The 19,572-nt window shown below is 36.5% G+C and overlaps 2 protein-coding genes across 6 annotated transcripts in view; one reads left to right on the forward strand and one right to left on the reverse strand.

Moving 5' to 3' along the window:
- The window catches only part of LOC104079269 (cytoplasmic dynein 1 intermediate chain 2), a 28,474-nt gene extending 19,979 nt beyond the window's left edge, over positions 1-8,495 (forward strand). For all 5 annotated transcript variants that reach the window (XM_009581256.1, XM_009581251.1, XM_009581255.1 and 2 more), the window contains 11 exons: positions 267-356; positions 624-786; positions 879-978; positions 1,530-1,655; positions 2,617-2,763; positions 3,094-3,207; positions 3,586-3,719; positions 4,729-4,873; positions 5,729-5,869; positions 6,888-7,013; positions 7,735-8,495. In XM_009581256.1, the coding sequence (XP_009579551.1) occupies positions 267-356; positions 624-786; positions 879-978; positions 1,530-1,655; positions 2,617-2,763; positions 3,094-3,207; positions 3,586-3,719; positions 4,729-4,873; positions 5,729-5,869; positions 6,888-7,013; positions 7,735-7,848 (1,400 nt within the window). In that variant the 3' untranslated portion in view covers positions 7,849-8,495. The remainder of the gene's footprint in view (positions 1-266; positions 357-623; positions 787-878; positions 979-1,529; positions 1,656-2,616; positions 2,764-3,093; positions 3,208-3,585; positions 3,720-4,728; positions 4,874-5,728; positions 5,870-6,887; positions 7,014-7,734) is intronic.
- Positions 8,496-11,225: 2,730 nt separating this feature from the next.
- SLC25A12 (solute carrier family 25 (aspartate/glutamate carrier), member 12) overlaps positions 11,226-19,572 on the reverse strand; it is a 48,924-nt gene continuing 40,577 nt past the window's right edge. The window contains exons 13-17 of the mRNA XM_009581257.1: positions 17,275-17,415; positions 15,152-15,290; positions 12,669-12,827; positions 12,391-12,481; positions 11,226-11,844 (exon numbers count right to left, since the gene is read on the reverse strand). Coding sequence (XP_009579552.1) covers positions 11,655-11,844; positions 12,391-12,481; positions 12,669-12,827; positions 15,152-15,290; positions 17,275-17,415 — 720 coding nt within the window. The 3' untranslated portion in view covers positions 11,226-11,654. The remainder of the gene's footprint in view (positions 11,845-12,390; positions 12,482-12,668; positions 12,828-15,151; positions 15,291-17,274; positions 17,416-19,572) is intronic.

A 19,572-nucleotide genomic window follows, 5' to 3' on the forward strand; every position in this document is an offset into this window, starting at 1 on the left:
TTTCTACTTTGGATTCTTTACAATTTCTTATGTGTCTTATTTCAGTTTATACAACTACATAATTTAGTGCAACTAAAATCCAGGTGTAGACAGTGTTCCAGTGATCTTTTGGTTTGAGATAATGTTATCCTGGGGACTACATTTTAGAAATATAACCACTTTAAGCTAAATGATACCATTTTACATCAGCTTTTTTGAGATTCATATGGAATGTTACTGTTCCTCTTTGAAAACATTGACAGTCTCACCATAATGTTTCTCTTTAGATGAGGAAGATGAAGATGATGTGGTTGCACCAAAACCATTAGTTGAACCTGAGGAAGAAAAAACATTAAAAAAAGAGGAGGAGGAAGAAGGTACAGTTCACCTCAAGACTTTTGAGTGTGGTGTAAAGAAAGGCATCAATAAATTTTTAACTTTTTTTCTTTCCATTAAGTTGAAATTAATTTGATTTACATTTTAACAATTGGCTAGCAAAATATAAAATGTAAAAATGTATTTAAAGTCTATGGACGTTAGGAAACAAATTTTCCAACATCATGATAAATACTCTTTTTTTTCTGTCTTGGAAAGAATTGGTGAAAGTATGCAGTCCAGAGAATGTATGTATAATTCTTTTCCAGCTGCCCCTCATGAACTTACAGAAGAGGAAAAACAACAAATTTTGCATTCTGAAGAATTTTTAAGTTTCTTTGACCACTCCACAAGGATTGTCGAAAGAGCCCTTTCTGAGCAAATCAACATTTTCTTTGACTACAGTGGAAGAGACTTAGAAGACAAAGAAGGGTAACGTGAATGTTGAATACTTTATTGTGAATGTGCAATATTTGTAATTGAAAAAGTTATCTAAGATTAATATCTGCTAATTGCCTTTATAGAGAGATTCAAGCAGGAGCGAAACTATCCTTAAATAGGCAGTTTTTTGATGAACGTTGGTCAAAGCATCGTGTTGTCAGTTGTTTGGACTGGTCATCTCAGGTAAAAAATAATGCTTACAGTAAGCAGTTATCTTTGTAAATTATTCTAGTTCTATGCACTTGACACTTCTATAAGTACAATTGATACAGGCTATATTTCTGAATGTGTTCCTTACCTGCTCCATAGTTTGCAAAAAGTAAACAGAACTGTTAATCTTTTGTGAAAAGTAGCAAAATGTTTGTACTATGAAGAAAGTCTTCAGCATATTTGTTTCTGGTTTATGGACTACTTTGTAGAGATAACTGTTAGCTTCACTGGAAAAAGCTCACTTAAAAGTACTGGTTTTTACATTTAAAAGCAAGTTTATGATGAAAGACAGAACGACTCCAATGTGTACGTTAATGCTGTTTTATGAGCTATGAGTTTGAAACAATTAGTTTTAACTGACAATTTCTCATTTCTATATAATGTAAAGTGGCTTTTGTTTTTTGGTGGGTTTTGTTTTTTTTTTTTAACCCTATTTTGGCGAAAGAAAACAAAGATTCTAGGGTTGTCTGGATCACTAGCTAGTCATTCTTGCTTACTTTGAGTCTTTTCCACTTATTTTACAGTACCCAGAATTACTTGTAGCCTCTTACAACAACAATGAGGATGCACCTCATGAGCCTGATGGGGTGGCCCTTGTATGGAATATGAAGTACAAGAAAACTACCCCGGAGTATGTCTTTCACTGCCAGGTATGATTCTGTTTCAGGAGGCTAAAGATTTTATGTTGATGAACTTGGACAAGTACCTTCCTTGTGCTTGTCAACATAATGATTTCATTGGGCTGGCATTCACTTTAACCATATGTATTTGCAAACAGATGTTGATAGCTAGAGATTTCAGTTTAGAAACATTATTCTGTTTCAGAATTTCTGACATCATTCAGAATTCAGTCTTGTTTGAGAACTCATTTTCTTATTTTGATTTATTTAAAAACCAAAAAACCTTCTTGTGTTATGGTTGAACCACAAAGAAGGTTTGTGTGTAAGAGGATTGAGCGGGATTGTATACTACAAGAGCTTAGTTTACTGAATAAAATGAAGATGGCCTGAGGAGATGGAGCAAGTATGAAAACTAGAAACATATGCATCAAGAAAAAGGCAGGTGGAGGTTTTCTAGTAGCTTTCTGAAAGACAAAAACATGCAAATCTCTTCCATTATGCCAAGCCTGGGATAGCCACTTTATTTTCAAAATGTCATAATTCTGAAAAGTTATAGTTGAATCAAAATTTAATCTCATGTTGTTAGATTACTGTCAAACTCCAGATTGCAAAAGTAACTTTATTGTATCAAAGTGGATTTGTACATTCTCTAAGAAAATGACCACAGAATGTGGCAAAACATTATTAAAATCTTGTGCATTACTGGGCCTTCCCTTGGTAACAAACAGTGCTAGGAGGAATACAAATGCATATATATGAAAGAAAAGAGGAGGAAAACTTCATTTTATGAATACAAATTAGAACTAAAAGACTGCTGGGGGTTCACAAGGGTTTGTGAATCCTTAAGTAATTGGACAGTGAAATAGCGTATCAAATAAATCTGGGCAAAGAACTTACTCTGATATTTGGTCCCGTTTTCTTTAGTTTTAGACATAGTGTCATTGAATGATAGGTTTTTGTGTATTTTGTTGTTTGGTTTTTTCCCTTTCAGTCAGCAGTGATGTCAGCTACATTTGCAAAATTTCATCCCAATCTGGTGGTTGGTGGCACGTACTCAGGCCAAATAGTGCTATGGGATAATCGCAGCAATAAGAGAACCCCAGTGCAGAGAACTCCGCTTTCAGCTGCTGCTCACACGGTAGGGGGTGAAATATCTTCAAGGACTGTTCCCTGTTGAGATGTATTTAACCTCTAGGGAACTCTGTCCAGTGCACTTGGTTGATAATGCTTAAATGTTTATGTCCATATTTTGCCAATGCTATCACTGAAGAACTGGGCTGTTCATAAAAATCAAAGTGTCAGAAAAACAAATATCAGCTTTATAGGGGAGTGTTCTTTGTACCGTACTGTGATCAACCTTTTATGCTTTGTTAAATGGTGAAGCTCTATATTTTACTGTATATTAATTATACCAGAATTGGTTATTACTTGGAAATTCCTTTTTCTGATAGTATTTTACATTTCTTAGCACCCAGTGTACTGTGTAAATGTTGTTGGGACCCAGAATGCTCACAATTTGATTAGTATCTCAACTGATGGGAAAATATGCTCTTGGAGTCTGGACATGCTTTCCCAACCACAGGTAAGATAACTCTGGATATATATAGTATCTATTCCAATGAATATATAGTAAAAACTTAATGAATCTAAAAAGCATTAATAAACATTTTCTCAATACACAGAATTATACTTGAGGTAGCTTGGTAAGTATTTGATAAAATATTTCCCCGCTCATGGAATCACATATTGTCTGTTGATCCTTTTGTATATTTTTGTGGCACTTTTGTTAGTGGTGAACACAGTTTTAACACAAAATAACTTTTTTATTCCTGCCCAATTTTGTACAAGTAAAATATTAAAAAAAACCCTACTATTGAAAAATCTAAATGACTTTGTAGATGTTAATATTTCATTTTTTTTTTTTTTTTTTAAAAGTAAGTTGCTGATATTTTTACTACAGGATAGCATGGAGCTGGTTCACAAACAGTCCAAGGCTGTGGCTGTTACTTGCATGTCCTTCCCTGTTGGAGATGTCAACAACTTTGTTGTTGGCAGTGAAGAAGGCTCAGTGTACACTGCATGCCGCCATGGCAGGTAAATGCAAACTTTAATTATTCAAAGGAAATAAAAATAGTGAAAGGATGAGTCCCTGCATGCTTTACACTCCTAAAATTATTTATAGTGCGTTTACTCCTTTGTCTTGAAGGAGTTCAAGATAGCTGTATACGAATTCCAGTGCGCACTTTTCCCCGAGTCATTAAAAACAGAAGAAGTTGGAATATTGAATTGGTACTGTGCTGCCTTCAGTGACTGGGAGTTGTTTGTGTTGATGAGGGCAGCATAGGTCACTGCAGTTTTATTCATTTGAATTGTAGCAGAACATTCCAAACTTTGTATCGGTTCTATAGATAATTGTACAGTAACATCACGCACAAATCTTAAATTGGCTAGCTTTTCTCCTGCTGTTCAATCTATTTTGAAATTGTCTGACTGTATCTTATCAATTGCTTTCTTAAGTATAATTGAGTGTCCAGGTTTCATCTCAGATACCCATCACCCTTGCTGCACAGCTTTTTGGTTCCAAAATACCCCAAATTGTGTCACTTTTGTGTAACATCCTTCCCATCTCTTCCCCCCTTCTTTTTCATCGCTTCTGGTAGGAGACTATTAGGGATATATTGTTACTGTTTTATGTCTGAAAGCTGTGTCCGTGAGGTACATGCAACTCCTCTTATGTCAGTGGAAGTTTTATGCTTATTCCAGAGAACTGGATTTTGTTCTTTGTGTGAATGGAAGTTTTAGCTATTGCTTGGAGAACAGTGTAGTTAAATGTGTGGACTGGTACCTGCTGAATGAGTCTCTTCTTTCTGTGGTATATTTTGGCACTTAAGGTTAGCAGAAAATAGATGTTGAAGTTAAGGTCCATATTCAAGCCTGGTCTTCTCATGATCCTGTTGTGATGAAGCCTTTTGCAGCGGGGTAACATCCATACAAAGCAGCAAAATCTTCTTGTGGCTATATTTAAATTGCATTTCAGTGCTATTTCTGTCTGCACATGTATGGTTTCCAGATAAATTAACCTTGGTTATATATTCTAAAACAGCAAAGCTGGAATCAGTGAGATGTTTGAAGGACACCAGGGACCAATCACAGGTATCAACTGCCATGCAGCAGTTGGACCTGTAGACTTCTCCCATCTTTTTGTCACCTCTTCTTTTGACTGGACAGTAAAGCTTTGGACAACTAAGGTAACTTAAATAGATAGTTCAGTGATTTTCTTCGTGGTCCTTGACACAAGGTGGTGCTATAATGTAAGCTATTTAAGAAACTTCAGTAAACTGAAGTCAAATCGGGTGAAGCTCTCTAGGTTCCTAGCAGCAGTCCTGCAAAGAGGAGACAGCTGATGAACAAAACTATAGTTAACACAAAGCTTTGCTTTCAGATTGTACATCATTTGTATACTTCTGATCCATTCTGTTCATCCTTTTGCCCTTTGTTATCAAGAATGATTACAATGTAATCAAATGTAAATCATGTTGTAAAATCAGTTACTTTCATATTATGCATAAGGCAAATGTTTTGCTACAATTTTGTGGAGGACTAAGGGACAGCACCAAAACTGATGTCGGTTAAACTCCATGAGGCTCACAATTGAAATATCTGTCATGCCCATTGCCAGAATTACCTCCTCCTCTGTTAGTTTCATGCCCTGAGGAATGCAAAGCAGAGGAAGCAGAGTTAGAATCTCTCAGTAATAGCCTGAAGTGCTGTCACTGAATTATCTTTGGCTTGATTTGTAAGATTCTTAATGCATTAAGTTTACAATCTCTTACAATACTGGCTTGCTACTGATTTGTTTTATAGTAGCAGCCAGCTACCAGCAGCAGCCAGGCTGCATGCTTTGCAAAGCATCCCTTTAATAATAGCAGTAATTTTTGGCTGCTTTTTACAGAGGCATTTTTTAAAGTAAGTCAAAATGTGAATCACTTTTTAGTTATTGCTGATAATGCTATTGAGAAGTTCTGTATTTTGCTTTACCCGTTAGCTTTGTAATTTTGAAGTGCAGAGTTTGGGTATTGCATTCTTATGTTTGCTTTTTTCAGAATAACAAACCCGTCTACTCTTTTGAAGACAACTCAGATTATGTTTATGATGTGATGTGGTCTCCAACTCACCCTGCCTTGTTTGCCTGCGTGGATGGGATGGGCAGGCTTGACCTGTGGAATCTCAACAATGATACTGAGGTGAGGCAGTCAGTCAAATGTAGCTGGAAACGTGTTTGTACACTTCGAAAAAAATGTCAGGCGTTTACCATAACGTTTTGGTTTGGTTTTTTGTTGTTGTTTTTAAATATTCTGTAGTTCCAGTAGTTTCTGTGTAATAGATACCATTCTTTGATTACGGGGTTGTAACTCAAATGACTCCTCATAATGAATAACAGCGGTAATTAAATTGTTTTACCTGTAACAAGAGTGCAAAACATCTCAGTGTAACACTGATCCATGTTATGAAAGTGATTATAGACCTCCCCTGATACGGCCTTGGCAGCCTATAGCTTAACAGTGTGAACAAACCTGTTACCCACACACCACCGTTGTTCCTATCGCCATATTACTATTGCCATAGTAATACTGCAGTGAAGTTGTAGTTTGTTTCTAAACTTAGAGAATTGAATGTTTGGGTTTTCTGGTGTGAGTTATAAACTTTATTATAGTATAAATCTTTTACGAGACTTGAACTGGTTGGAGGTAGGTGAGAGGAAGAACCTGACAGGTATTCAGTACTTAAATTTCACCTTCTTAGAACTGCATATAGAAGAAAGAGCAGTTCTGTAGGAGCATATGCCAGCCTATGGCTTCAAATCGGAATTACCCCATTCTAGTCTTCGGACAGGATTTGACCTGCCAAAGCAGCTGATTTCATCCCTGCCCTCTGTCATAATCTTTCTTGAGATCCCAGGGCTCCTCTTTGCTGCCTGACTGAATGCATGTCTGCGCCTCCTGTCTCATGACAAGAGTGCAGATGCGCTTTTTGATAGAGGATGTTTGTACTTTGGCCAAGGGACAGAAGATGTGTTGTTTTGGTCATGTCACTGGTGATAGCTTTAAGGCCACTGAGAGTCTTTGAGATCCACATACTCTGGCCTCAGTTGAAACGCTGGGCACTTCTTTTGATACAAGATTGAGGGACTAGGTGTGTTCTGTAATCTATAGCTTATGGAATCCTCGTGCATTTTTAGCAATGTGTTTTAAATGGATACAGGTGCCAACTGCAAGCATTACTGTGGAGGGCAATCCTGCTCTGAACCGTGTGAGATGGACGCATTCCGGGAGAGAGATAGCTGTAGGTGATTCAGAGGGACAAATAGTTATATATGATGTGGGAGAGGTATGTATACCATGTACTGTGCAAAGTACATTACAAAACGCTCAAGTTTCTTTGACTTTTACTCTTATTTATCAACTTGCTTTTAATTTTTTTTCCCCTGTGGTTAGAGGAATAAGGTTTAATTTTTATTTTCAAATTAATGTTTCCTTTTTGTGTCTATTTCAGGTATTTTAGCATAACTTTTTAGCATGCTATCTGGCAGCCAATCAAAAAGTAAAAACATTATTGTAAGGCTGGTGAAATAAGATGAAAGAATCAATGGTTTTGTTTGTAGAGATTTTATCTTCTTTGTAACTGTGGCACATGTGAATTCTGATCATAGCTTGAGAAGTGCCGAACAAAAAATTTTGCAGTGAAGCAGGTCTTGACTTCGTTCCTACAGGGAAGCTGTTGCTATTGCGAGTATGTGTACTGCAGTAGTATGTAACTAATTGATTGGATGAGGACATGGCATTAGTATTCCCCTTTGGAGGCAGTCTCTCAGATGGAGACGTATCATGCAAGCTTGTAATGTACCATTACATACTTAGAGGATTTTCAAATTCTGCTTCTTTTGTTAGTTAGAGCTTTTGATGTTCAGATTATTTTAAAAGTTACACTAAATAAAAGTAAGGTTTTCTATCAGAACCTCTTCTGAACATTACTTTAAGCACTCTCCTGTTCAAAATGAGCTCAATTTTTATTTATCAGTAGGCTTAAATAACGTTCTCTTTGTCAACAGCAAATTGCCGTTCCTCGCAGTGATGAGTGGACTCGATTTGGTCGAACACTGGCAGAAATAAACGCTAACAGAGCTGACGCAGAAGAGGAAGCTGCAACCCGCATACCAGCGTAGATCTTTAAAAATAGGCAGCAGTGGTAGACTTGTGAATGATTTGATGCAAATCTTAAAAGTGTAAGCATGTGTCAGTTCAATTAATAGCTTAAGGGAGGAATATATGGATTCAATATAAAAATATGGACTCTGAAAATCAGATCTTGCATTGTCAGTTTTTATATATCAATTACAAGCACGTTCTTGGATTTGTGTAACTTTTAATACAGTTAACTTTGACTTTGCAAGGAACTTCTTTTGCTGGAACACTAACCTGGTGTAAATTTGCTATTGGGCTTCTGAAATTTTCACTTTGTAACAGCATCTATTTCTGAAAAGTAAAAGTTCTGTTTCTAAACTAAACTTTCTATATTACACAGACTAACCTTCATTAGGTAGTAAATCTCTAAAGCATTCTTTAATTTGAACTCTTCAAATTACCCATGGATATGCATGCATATGTTCAAAGTAAGTTTCATTGTTTATATATAGATAAGCCTCAGACTCTGGTAGTGGGTAATATATGTGAATAAAAATTTGTCTGCAGTTACAAACTTATTTGATAATTGGACCTGAATTAATGAAATACATGTTTAATACCAAGTTATTTTGTTTGAATTGGTGCATTAAAAGGTGTGACTGATTCATAAATAAATATTATATAAGCACTTGTCAGCTACCCTGACCACTAATCTCTGTCCCTTCAGTAGTTTGAGAGTAGAAGGTTCCTGGGAGCTGCTGCTTTCACTTTACTACACACATCACGGAATTGTTTTCTGCCCCCAACGTCCGCTTCCTACCATGGCAATCAGCCAAAAGGAAAAAGGCTACTGTCACCAATTTTTTTTTTTTTTTCCCCCCAAAGGATAAGGAGCTAGATTTTGACTTAATTTCTCTAGTATGATGATTTGCATTCTGTTAACTACAGACTTACTACTAATTTTCCGTATTAAGTTAAAGAAAGATGTTTTCATTGATCTTTAACATTTTTATTGAAACAAAACCTCTCAATGGCTTGAAACAGAATGGTTGGAATTTCTGTTAAAGGTTAAATTTTTATAGTTTCCCATCAAGACTGGGTTTGGGTTCGGAGTGGTGGGGTGTTTATTGCTTTTGGTTTTGTTTTTTAGTAAATATTTTTTTAGTAAATATTCTGACTTGTACTAATTAGGCACTAAACCAGTATTGATGCCTTTAAGTTAGGACTCTAGGTTTGTTTCTGGTATTCTTAATCTGCTAAAAGCTTATTGTTTTGCCAGAAGAGCTGTTTTATATGCTTAAAAATAGGAAATAGGTTTATATTCCTTAATCAGCTTTATGTCCAGAAGTATTCTTACTGTTTCTTCATTGTTTGTGTTTTAAGTTTGGGGTTTTTTTCTTTCTATTTCTCCTTGTCTCAGTTCTGTTATGAGCAGCTCATAGAGACACAGGCAGCAGTAACAGCAGTTTTGTGTTACAGAACAAAAGTTCTGTACTCTTTTTCAGTGGGTTTGAAAGTGAAATGTGTTTAGGCTTCCATTGGTGTTGACTTGTTGAAAGTCCCCCCTCTTTTCAATGCAAAATCATGCTGTTCGGTTTGACATTTGCCTTCTATGTTTTCCTTAACCTCACGACAGCAGCTATCTGCTCAGTTGAGAAACGTGAACTATATAAAGAACAGGCACATCATGTGATGATTTTTACCGTTTAGGCACAAGAATTCTTAACGAGCAGAATGTTCTGTTGTCTTGCTGGTTTTTTGGGTTTGTTTTGTTTTGTCTTTGGTTTTTTTACTGAGATTGTTACTTCTCATTTAATAATACATTTCCTTCAGACTTACATTTTCAGAAATCCAGTACATAAGGCTTTTTTTCAATGGATTGTGGCATAAACATATAGGTCATATGGCATCAGTTTTACGTAATTTCAACCTTTTAATAATTTTCAACAAAACTATTCTGTATTCATTCCTGTTTCTGTTACTCCCTGACAAAATAGTTGAGTACAGGTTAAAAATGTGGTAAAACCTGCAAACGTTAAGAGACCAACAGTGATGGGAGGTACTGTAAATGATCATCCTGGGAGCCACACTGTCCAGTTTTGGAGCTGTTAGAATACAAATGCTGTCTTGCATTGTAAAGTCTCCTAAGTCAGTCAACAAGCTGTGACTAAGATTAAATGCTAGTAGGTACCTACCATTCTCGTATCTATTTAGAAAAGTGCAGAACAAAATACACAGATATGGGAGAGCATTCCTGGGAAGCCTGTCTCTAGAAAACTGCACAGAACAGGTAATTCTTTAAACAGAAGAAAACAAATAAAGACCGGAAACCTTCCAATGGGGTTATATATATGCACGTTGCCCAAGTTCAACGTACTGTAACCTCTAGCTCACTGAATATTATTCAGCACCAAAAGATTTTGCATCTTGCTTAGAGGCTAGAGCTGAAGGAGGGCTTGTGTTTGTTTGTAGTGTTCCGTTTTTAAGAAGCCATTTCTTCATAAGCTGACTAAAACTCTTCATATTGGCCTGCTGTCACCTGAGCAAGAAAGTAACAGAGCCTCAAATCAGTTTATACCACTGGCATACACTGTACTCCAGGATGTTTAACCCTGAAAGAAACATGTAAAACTAAAGATTGGAGGTTGTCATACTTCAGTAAGCAAGGCTGGAAACCCACCCACCTCTTCTCTGGCTGTATGGTTAGTATAACTACCTTTCCTCTAGGACTGTAGAAATCTAGACTCCCCTATTTCCTCTGACATTTTTGCATTTAAAAATTACACCAGATAGACTTTTGGCAGACATTAAGCCAGAAATAGTTCATTCAAGGTTTTCCCTTCTCCTCTCCTTTTACTTAGCATTCCACTCAACTGGAAGTCTAAAAAAAAAAATCAGTTTTTCATATAAAAAGAACATAAAAGTAAGTCTTTTTTTTCCAGAATAACCTAATCTTTCAATGGTAAAACAATCTCAAAATAAATAGGATGCCTTCAATTTTTGTTACAAGAAGTTTTCCATTCTGGAAAAAAAGCACTGAGTAATAAATCCTGTAAAGATTCTTGAGTCTACTAGTAACTGGCAAATATCTCATTGTGTTTTAAATATGCTACCATAGAGGTAAGATCTATTACACATTTAGTATAACCATGTATTTCAAGATAATTCCTTGCTGCAAAATAAGATATTGCATGTGCTCATCTAATTACTGTGTTCTCTTACACTTAAAAATCAGCACGTTGCATTTTAATACCTTTGCTGCAACTAGCAGTGAAATGCATTCCCTCAGAGGCTTTGTCCTGTACTGTACATTCATTAAATGGGTGCATCTAATCTTTACATTTTGTTCTGTGATCTGGGGAGCGGGGGGGGGATCATACTGGGCAACTTTTCTATAAACATAAAGAAATGAACTGACTTAAGTGTTTTTAAATGTTTTATTGTCACATGATTGTTAACAAAACTCCTTCAAAACATTCTGTACATTTCAAACTATTTTGAATTGCAATACCCATTATATAAATGTACGTATATAGATGCCATGATGTCTCTGTACAAAGATGTACAATATGTACAGTAACATTAAATGCAAGCTGTGCAAGGCAAAGTCTAGGCCACAGATTCATGCCACTGGTTAAAACAAGGCATAGAACCACAGCTTCAATCAGTTCCTTGTGTGCAAATAAACAAATAAATGCAGGTATATATTAATATTAGAAAGGAGTAATTAGATTTGCAAGCTCAGTTCAGCTAGAACAACATGCAGCTGACTGGAAAAAATACAGTACTACTCTTGCGAACTTCTTCCACTGCATCACTTTGTTAGGTTGAAACATCTTTTCAGGATTCAGCTGCTACTTTTTGGTTGAGCTGAGGCGATGCCAGGAGATCGAAACTTTGGAAGATATAAACCAAATTTATTTTCTATACCAGCAAATGTAGCTGTAGCAAGTCTGTATCCACCAATGTGCTCAGGGTTAACAGGAGGAAGATCTGAAATTCGAGTTTTTGGGCTAGGTTCTGATCCAGGAGGTTTGCTGTTTGAAGAAAGAAAAAGAAAAAAAGCCTTTCCTTTATTTAAAGTGCTTTCTTAATCCTGAGTAACTCTACAAAATCTAGACTAAATGCTTACGGCTTTTGACCGAGTATGGGAGACTGTTAAAGCTGACCTTAATTAATTCACTTCTATGGTCAAGTAAAGTTGTGAGTTCCTACTTAACAGGAAATCAAGGCCAAAACTGAAGTTACATTTTCACTGATAGCTTTGTAAATTCTTTTAACTTCCAGTGACATGGGGAAAATGAACAAAATATCTTGCTACAATGGACATACAAATTTTACATAGTGTATTAAAATAAATATGAAATGGTTCTTTATCTCCTCATCTGTTTAGAAGTAGCATGCAAGTTTCTCTCACTTATATAAGGATGGGGGGATTTTTTTGCATACTGTAATTTTCAGTACAGGTGCTCAAAGTCACCATGTTTAAGTGGTCCCATGCACAGGAAAAAAAAGTAAGATTTTTTTTTTTTTTTAATTTGACAGGTTTTTTGTGCAAGCTTGAAAGCAAATATTTGACTTACAGGCCTCCAAAATCGACATCAAACCATCTCTGCAGAAGTTCATAAGTGACCAAAGTAACACCAAACTGGGGTGAAGATCTGAACACGCGAGCTGTTAAATATTACAAATCATAGTGTCAAAGAAAAGTTTCTCAGGAGAGAAGCTAAATATTTTTAACAAAATGTTACATTTTTCAGAATCAGACCTTGTAAATACTGCTCTAATTTGAGTCCTTAACAAAGCAAGTGCTAATTTGCAGATTCAGGGTCAGCCTTAATATTCAGAGTGCATTTCTCACCTCCAGCTCCCTTCCAAAAAGCCGAAGGTCCTTCTTCCCTTAGAATCTTTCCAAAGCAGTCAATAACTCCACTGTATGTTGTCTGACCAGCACGAGCTGCCACTTGCAGTCTTGTCTTGATGACATCAGCAGGGGTTACCAAAGAAGCAGCAGGCACACCTTTTAGAAGAAAACCACGTTTAATTTGCACAAAGAATCTTGTAAAAGATGAAACGCTTCTAACTGAAAAATGCAACTGCAAACTTTAATACTTTTTGCAAGAATTAGACATTACTAAAATTGCAAGTTCTTACACTTGATGCTAATGTAAACTTTTGTTCTTGGTATAATCCTTTTGAGTTTCTTCTAAATTTAAAGGCTATAATTGATAGTAAAGAAAATAATAAACTATCATCAACAGCAAGTCTCTCAACATCTTCTAGTGGTCTGTCATTAACAGTAGTTTCAAATAGATAAAAGAAGCATTTTTAAATTCACACATATGCTATATACATAATAAGAGATATCCATGACAAAAATCAGTTGTGCAACCTTACTGTATTTGCTAATACTCTACAACATATTTTGCAAATTACATAGATGATTGATTTGGGAACTTGAATCCTACACATCCATTTGTTAAAGGTATTAATAAGAAAACTACTACTTAAAACACCTATTCTACAGAAATATGTCTGTACTGCTGTTTGGACTGTTCTGTAAGAGAATAGATGCTGCTTACTTCAATAGGCAAGCCATAAAAAGACTGAGGACAATGAAGGTGTTTTACAAGTCTGCTTAGTACCAGCAGCGTGATATTAGCCAACAGTGATGGAAGAACAAATCTCCACTTCCAAGGCACCACTCTCAGCTTTCTAGTCAAAGGAAAGGAGAAAGTTTTCAGAAATGTACTCCACAGTATATAACTGTGTTATCTGAGATATTTCTGAATACTTCTGAATACTGACAGAATTTCAACCTCTTAAAAAAGAGGAACCATCTTCTGACTTAGAATTTCGAAATTGATTTTGACTTCTGTTGAACTTCTACTATTGGTTAACATTGAATTAAAAGTTTAACAAGTCACTGATTTGCATAGGTGATCATAAAATCTCCAAAGTGTTGCTGGTCAATTCAGGAGGTTTTAAAGGAAAACAGAAGCAATGTAGTTAAGCCTACAAGCATACACTAATGGCAACCATATGGAGAGCAGATTTTCCTTTACAGGCAGATATGTTCAGACTGTATTCTTCCCTGCAGCGTGTGCACAACAGGAATAGATCGAGCCATTGGGAATTTGAAGTTTGCAATTCAGAAAGGCAGATTCCTGTACATGATATAAAACTAGGCCCACAAGATTTACACACATTTTTAATAGGGTTCATCACTTAGTATGAGTGACCCAGAAACGCTAATCAAACAAACGAAGAGAAGCTGTGAAGTTTGCAATCTAAAACCAGTGAGTCTTTATATGAGGTACAAATTAAATAATGATATTTATATGTGCTTCTATGAGTACAGTAAGCTAAATAATTTTCCATTGTTGGCAGCTCTGCATTACTTGAGAATAAACAGGGCTAAAATCTGTTACTAGTTTCCTAGCTGGTCTCTCCCTTCCCCTCTGGCACGAGGAACATACCAACTGGCAAAGAGCAGGTGCAGCCAAGCTCTGTATCAAGTCCAGCATGGGAAACTGCTCTTTACACACAGACGGCTCATGGTTGATGTATATATAGTGATTCCTTACGACTGCAACAAGTAACATAAAGTCTGTTCAGCCCAGTGAGGTTTCTAAACTGCACAGATTCCAACACTGAATTGTACACGTTTGAGAGGCTGCAGATACCTGGTTTTCTTCCTAGTGATCTAATCCACGGCAGTGCAGAATCTGGCCACCTGTATCCACATTTTCAAATATCCACCACTACAGTTCCCACATCTAGTATTTTTATACCACTTGCCATTTAAGAAAAACAACTTTTTATCACAACTGCCTATGCTTTTTATACTAAACATTTTTAAGAAGCCTTAAAATACTGTAAATTTCAGAGTATGATGCTTTAATTTCAGCTTCTTTACAAACTAATGCCCTATTTTTAGCAATTACATTTAAACTAAGTTTCTTCTCAGTTATTCAGGAATCCAAAACTAGATAAGTCATTTTCTTCTTAGCTCTTATGATATCTCATTTTATGTTCATCAAAGATTCAAATTAGCCTTCAACTCTGAGAGCACAGTAACAAGTAAAACCCCATTGAGACAGACAGATCAAATTTGACTACAAGTTGCTGAGCTGCATTACGCTGTTTATCCACATTATGCAAATGTAATTAACTTTCATCAAAATTACATCGCCTCCCACTAAGGATAACAGTGATCAAATTTAGATTAAATCAGATACAATGGTACAGTACCCTTCTTTTATATGGGGCTACTGAATGAATATTAAATATTACTCACTAAAAGAAAAAAAATTACTTCTAGAAAACATTCTGCAAAATTACCTGCAATGGCTCCAGCTGTAAGGAGATTAAGCCCTCCCACATGGCCATTTTCATCAGCAAGCATCAGTTTACTATGAGCGTAAACAGGAAAGTAGATTGCAGAAAAGGGAATGTCTCTGAGGAAACATGCTTTGGCACCCTGTCACACAGAAAACAGACGTAATACAAATAAATTCTGTAAATAAGGTCAAAATTGATATCTAGCAAGCAGTCTGAGCCCAGGGAGTACCAACTCTTTTGATCTACCAGGTAAATAACAGAAAATAAAATGTCTCAGGAAACAGAAGATGCAGAGTTGAACTTGAAAAAAGAATAAAACACATCTAAAGTAAGTTCCTAGAATGAGGAAGATTCAAGGTTCATGTCTAATTTCGGTAAGCAGTATGTGACATCAATCTTGACACCATACCTAGGATAAATACCTTTTCCATAAGATGTGTCCAAATGCGATGAAGAAAGTGACAAAGGTCTGTCCTTACATCTTGCTGACAACAAGCCACAACCATGGAAGCAGCAAGACCTTGCATGCCATTATTTCCACCAAACACAAAAGCATTACTAAAATATCAGTGAGGACTATAAGACCCCAGAGTGATCTCCACTGATGGTCATCTGGTTGACTGAAGCAGCTGCACAGGAAGGCTGGCAAAAAGAGGGAAACCGTGGCAAAATGGGAGTCTTTTAGTCAAGGGAAGATAGAGGGAGACAAAACTAGTGGCCTATGATAATACTGCAAGGAGTAGCTCCTGGCCACAACCTGGCATTAAAGAGCTCCTTAACAGAAATTTGCATGCTGTAAAAACAGTGGAATACTCGTAATAAAACATATCTAATATTCTTCTTTTAGTAACTTCAGTCATCAGTCTGTTACCAACTAAATAACTCCTTCTGTACAAAGCTCAGATAAGCACTTATATGTCCAAAAATCTCATTTGCATACCCTGAAAGCTCGCATGTTACAAAAACATCACTCCTGGCCTAAATACCCAACCAGTATACTCCAAGCCAGCAGCCTGCACACAATGGACCCGAGGCCAGTCACCCAGTAGTTACAATAACAGACAGCACACATTACAAACCCTACGAGGCTTAAGCAGAAGACCTGATAAAGAGAAACTCGTCCCTTCAATGATTTTCATGCAGATACTTTATGCTCTAAAATGAGTTCTTACAGTTATTCACAAAATGGTAAGGCAATTCTAAAGAACAGCAGAATTTTTAGTACCCTCAGTTGTGTAATTACTGCAAACAGAAATGGTGATTTTGTCCCATGTACCTGTGATCTTTAGGAAATGAATCTTTAGGTCATGAATCTGACCCACCGAATTCAAAACAAAAGCTTCAGCTCTAAAAGCAAATTTGCACATTTTTATAATATTATTGCAGGTCTATGGACAAATCACGTAAAACAATGTTTTGTAAGTGCACAGCTAACACAAGTGCTGAATTTACGTATTAACCCTTGCACTGGCGGAAAGATACAGGAAGAAATACTCTTCCTTGTTTAAGAAAACTAATAGCTTCTGCTCCATTACATCTGATCTGTAATGATGGTAGTAAACGTACCTGCAGGGAAGGAATCTGTTGACTGGCATTTTGCTGAAGTACAGTACAGTACGGGCTTTTTTTTTTAGTGGAATTTGTTATTGACAAATCCCACCACTTAACTTCTTAAAAATCTGAATCCTACTAAACTCCACTACTGTTTCACTGCCATCAAATTATTAAGACAAAGAGAATATCCTGCTGCAAAGATAACAATAGAGATAACAGAGATTCAAAATAAACATAAGAATAACACACAGGGAAAGCTAAAGAAACTTTTCACAAAACCCCACCAAATGAAATGATCAGTGCCAGAAGCCAGCAGGTCTGCAATACAGGACTCCCTGTAGCTTGGCATAAAAGCCCAAAGGATAGAATGGAGAAGTATTTTTTTGTATCCCACTGCCATTAATATAGAAGTGGGTTTTCTTCAGTTTTCCACTGTGGGGCTGCCCTGCAGGAAAAGATTGGTTTTAAATTCAAAAGATTTCTTTGTTTTTAACAGTTTTTGTTTCAACAATGTAAAAGTTTAGCATAAAACATAAAATGATGAAGCCACTCAAAGCAGAAATACATACCTTATAAAGACCAAGAAGGCCTAAATCTTTTATAACAGAGAGGGCACTGACTCTGGGTCCTGTAGTAATTTCTCCTGCTACCTGCAGCCGAATCTTTACAATCTCCAGTGGATTAGTGAAGATGACCTGGGAAGCTCCTGCCTGCAAACCCAAAGAAAAGAAAGTAAATTGCATTACTAGAGCATGTGGTGACAGGTTGACTTTTGCAAGGTGCTGAGTGCCTTCACTTCTCACTGCATTGGCTGATATTCTCATGTTAAAATATATGAGAGATATTTAATAAAGCACCAGTGTGGAAGTTAAAAGCCCCGAATCAGAAATCATGGGTTCATACAAAACAAATTTTTACGTTCGTATGTTTATAGTCCACAGAGGTGGATTAATTCAGTTTGTCTCTGCTTTTCTCCTTGACATCACCTTCTAGAAGTCGTGGCTGTGTTTAAGAGTCCATCAGATATTCCACGAAATACAAAACTAAAATAATCATTAGACTTATGCTACTAGAGCATCAAACATATATAAAGACCACCTTATGTTTATTCAACAATAATCCATCACCAATGTGTAGATATGTTACTTGCATTTAGTGGTGATGCTGTTTAAAAGGTAAATTTACATTTAATGGTGTAATTTTACATTATTAGAAAAGGTGTTTGGAGTTTCGCTTAGCAGCCTTTAATTGTCCTAAGTGGAAACAAAACACAAAACTTAAATAGGAAGAGCAACATTTCAAAATATGATACTAGATAGAAACAGGAGTCATATCTTTCTCTGAGCTGAGCATGACAGATTTTGCATGCAGGAATATTCTGTTAGCAGTGCTGAAGGACTATCTTGCATACTTCCTAGCAATAGTGTTGCAGAGCTACTTCAGATTCTGCACTTTAACCAAAGACTTTCAAAGAACTATGTTTCAGATTTGAGAGAGATTCAATCTGACAGTTCGGTTTCAGAAGCATGTAAACCTATTTAAAATGACATGTTTAGATTTCTCCCTGGTTTGCTGTAGGTACTACCATTCACTTCTGGAGAAGTGTGTGGTTCATCGCAAAACAGCTAAATTTTACTAAGCTTTCTTTTCCCCTCTTCCTAAGCCACCTTTATTCATTTAAAAATTAAAATAACTTCCTTAAAATTTATGGCATATAACCACTTGAATACAGCCAACTTCAAAAAGCATTTCTTCCACAATCTAAAAGCTCCTCTTAATCCTAATCTATTCCTCCAACCCACCAAATCTTAGTAAAGGAAAAAGATGCAGAACATCTGCAATTAAAGCTTTTTTCCACTTCTAAATTGCCCAGGAAATAAACTCTCTCTGTGATGCTGGGGGGCGGGGTGTGTGTGAAGGAAATCAATAGTCTGCTCCAGCACCTCCTGGACAGCATGCATGGTGTTCTCTGCTAATTGACTCAGAACTAATGAACGCTATTCCTTTCTGCCTACAGCACAATCTTCCTCTCTCCAGCAGCAGACAGAATAAACTTGAGATTAGCCCTGAAGCATATCTTAGAAGTTGGTAACTTGAATTATTCCAGACTTCAGACAAAAGAGCATTGCAAACCTCAACAGCTCTTACTGAGAATGACCAAGCGCTCGGGTAGTATCTATGGGATGGGGGGCATGAAGCATCAAAATCTTCACTGACCAAGCACCCGATATTTCGCTGAACCTTTACTGAGCACACCTTTACTGAGCCATCATTTTATTGCAAGCCCCGTTTATTACTTCACTCAATATTGATATTTAAAATCATCATTGTTATGGCTTTACTAAAGCACCTTGACCCAAACAGTGGGAGATCAACCCTTGCTTTTGATTAATTATCTCCAACGTAGTAGTTACTGTCTTTAACACTTTCCACTCAAATAATCAGTCTAGGTTGTTAATCTTCATTTTATTCCCTCACTTCTTCACCCCTCTGAAAGAAAATCAAAGCCTACATTTTTGTGGACATTTATTGCAACTATCAGGAAAATCACTGGCACTCCCAGACCAGCCAAACTGATCCCATCTTCTGTTCCTTGGACTTAAGGCATTGTTTTTACTCAGTTACCTGACACCACTTGTGTCCAAAGCCATTCTTCAGACTCTCTTTACTTCTCATCTCACCTTTTCCTTCACAGTTCATACACACCTGTGCATGCAAGATGAAATGGCTGTCCTGCCAGGCAAAGTTCCAATCTAAATAAAACTTACAAAATTCTCATCTGGCAAATTCAGTTAAACAATAACCATTTTTTTTGTTCATATTGCATTAAACAGAAAACCAACTTCAAATGTTTATCATTTCCCTAC

The sequence above is a fragment of the Fulmarus glacialis genome, unplaced genomic scaffold, assembly GCF_000690835.1.
Source record: "Fulmarus glacialis isolate BGI_N327 unplaced genomic scaffold, ASM69083v1 scaffold32147, whole genome shotgun sequence".
NCBI classification, from domain to species: domain Eukaryota; kingdom Metazoa; phylum Chordata; class Aves; order Procellariiformes; family Procellariidae; genus Fulmarus; species Fulmarus glacialis.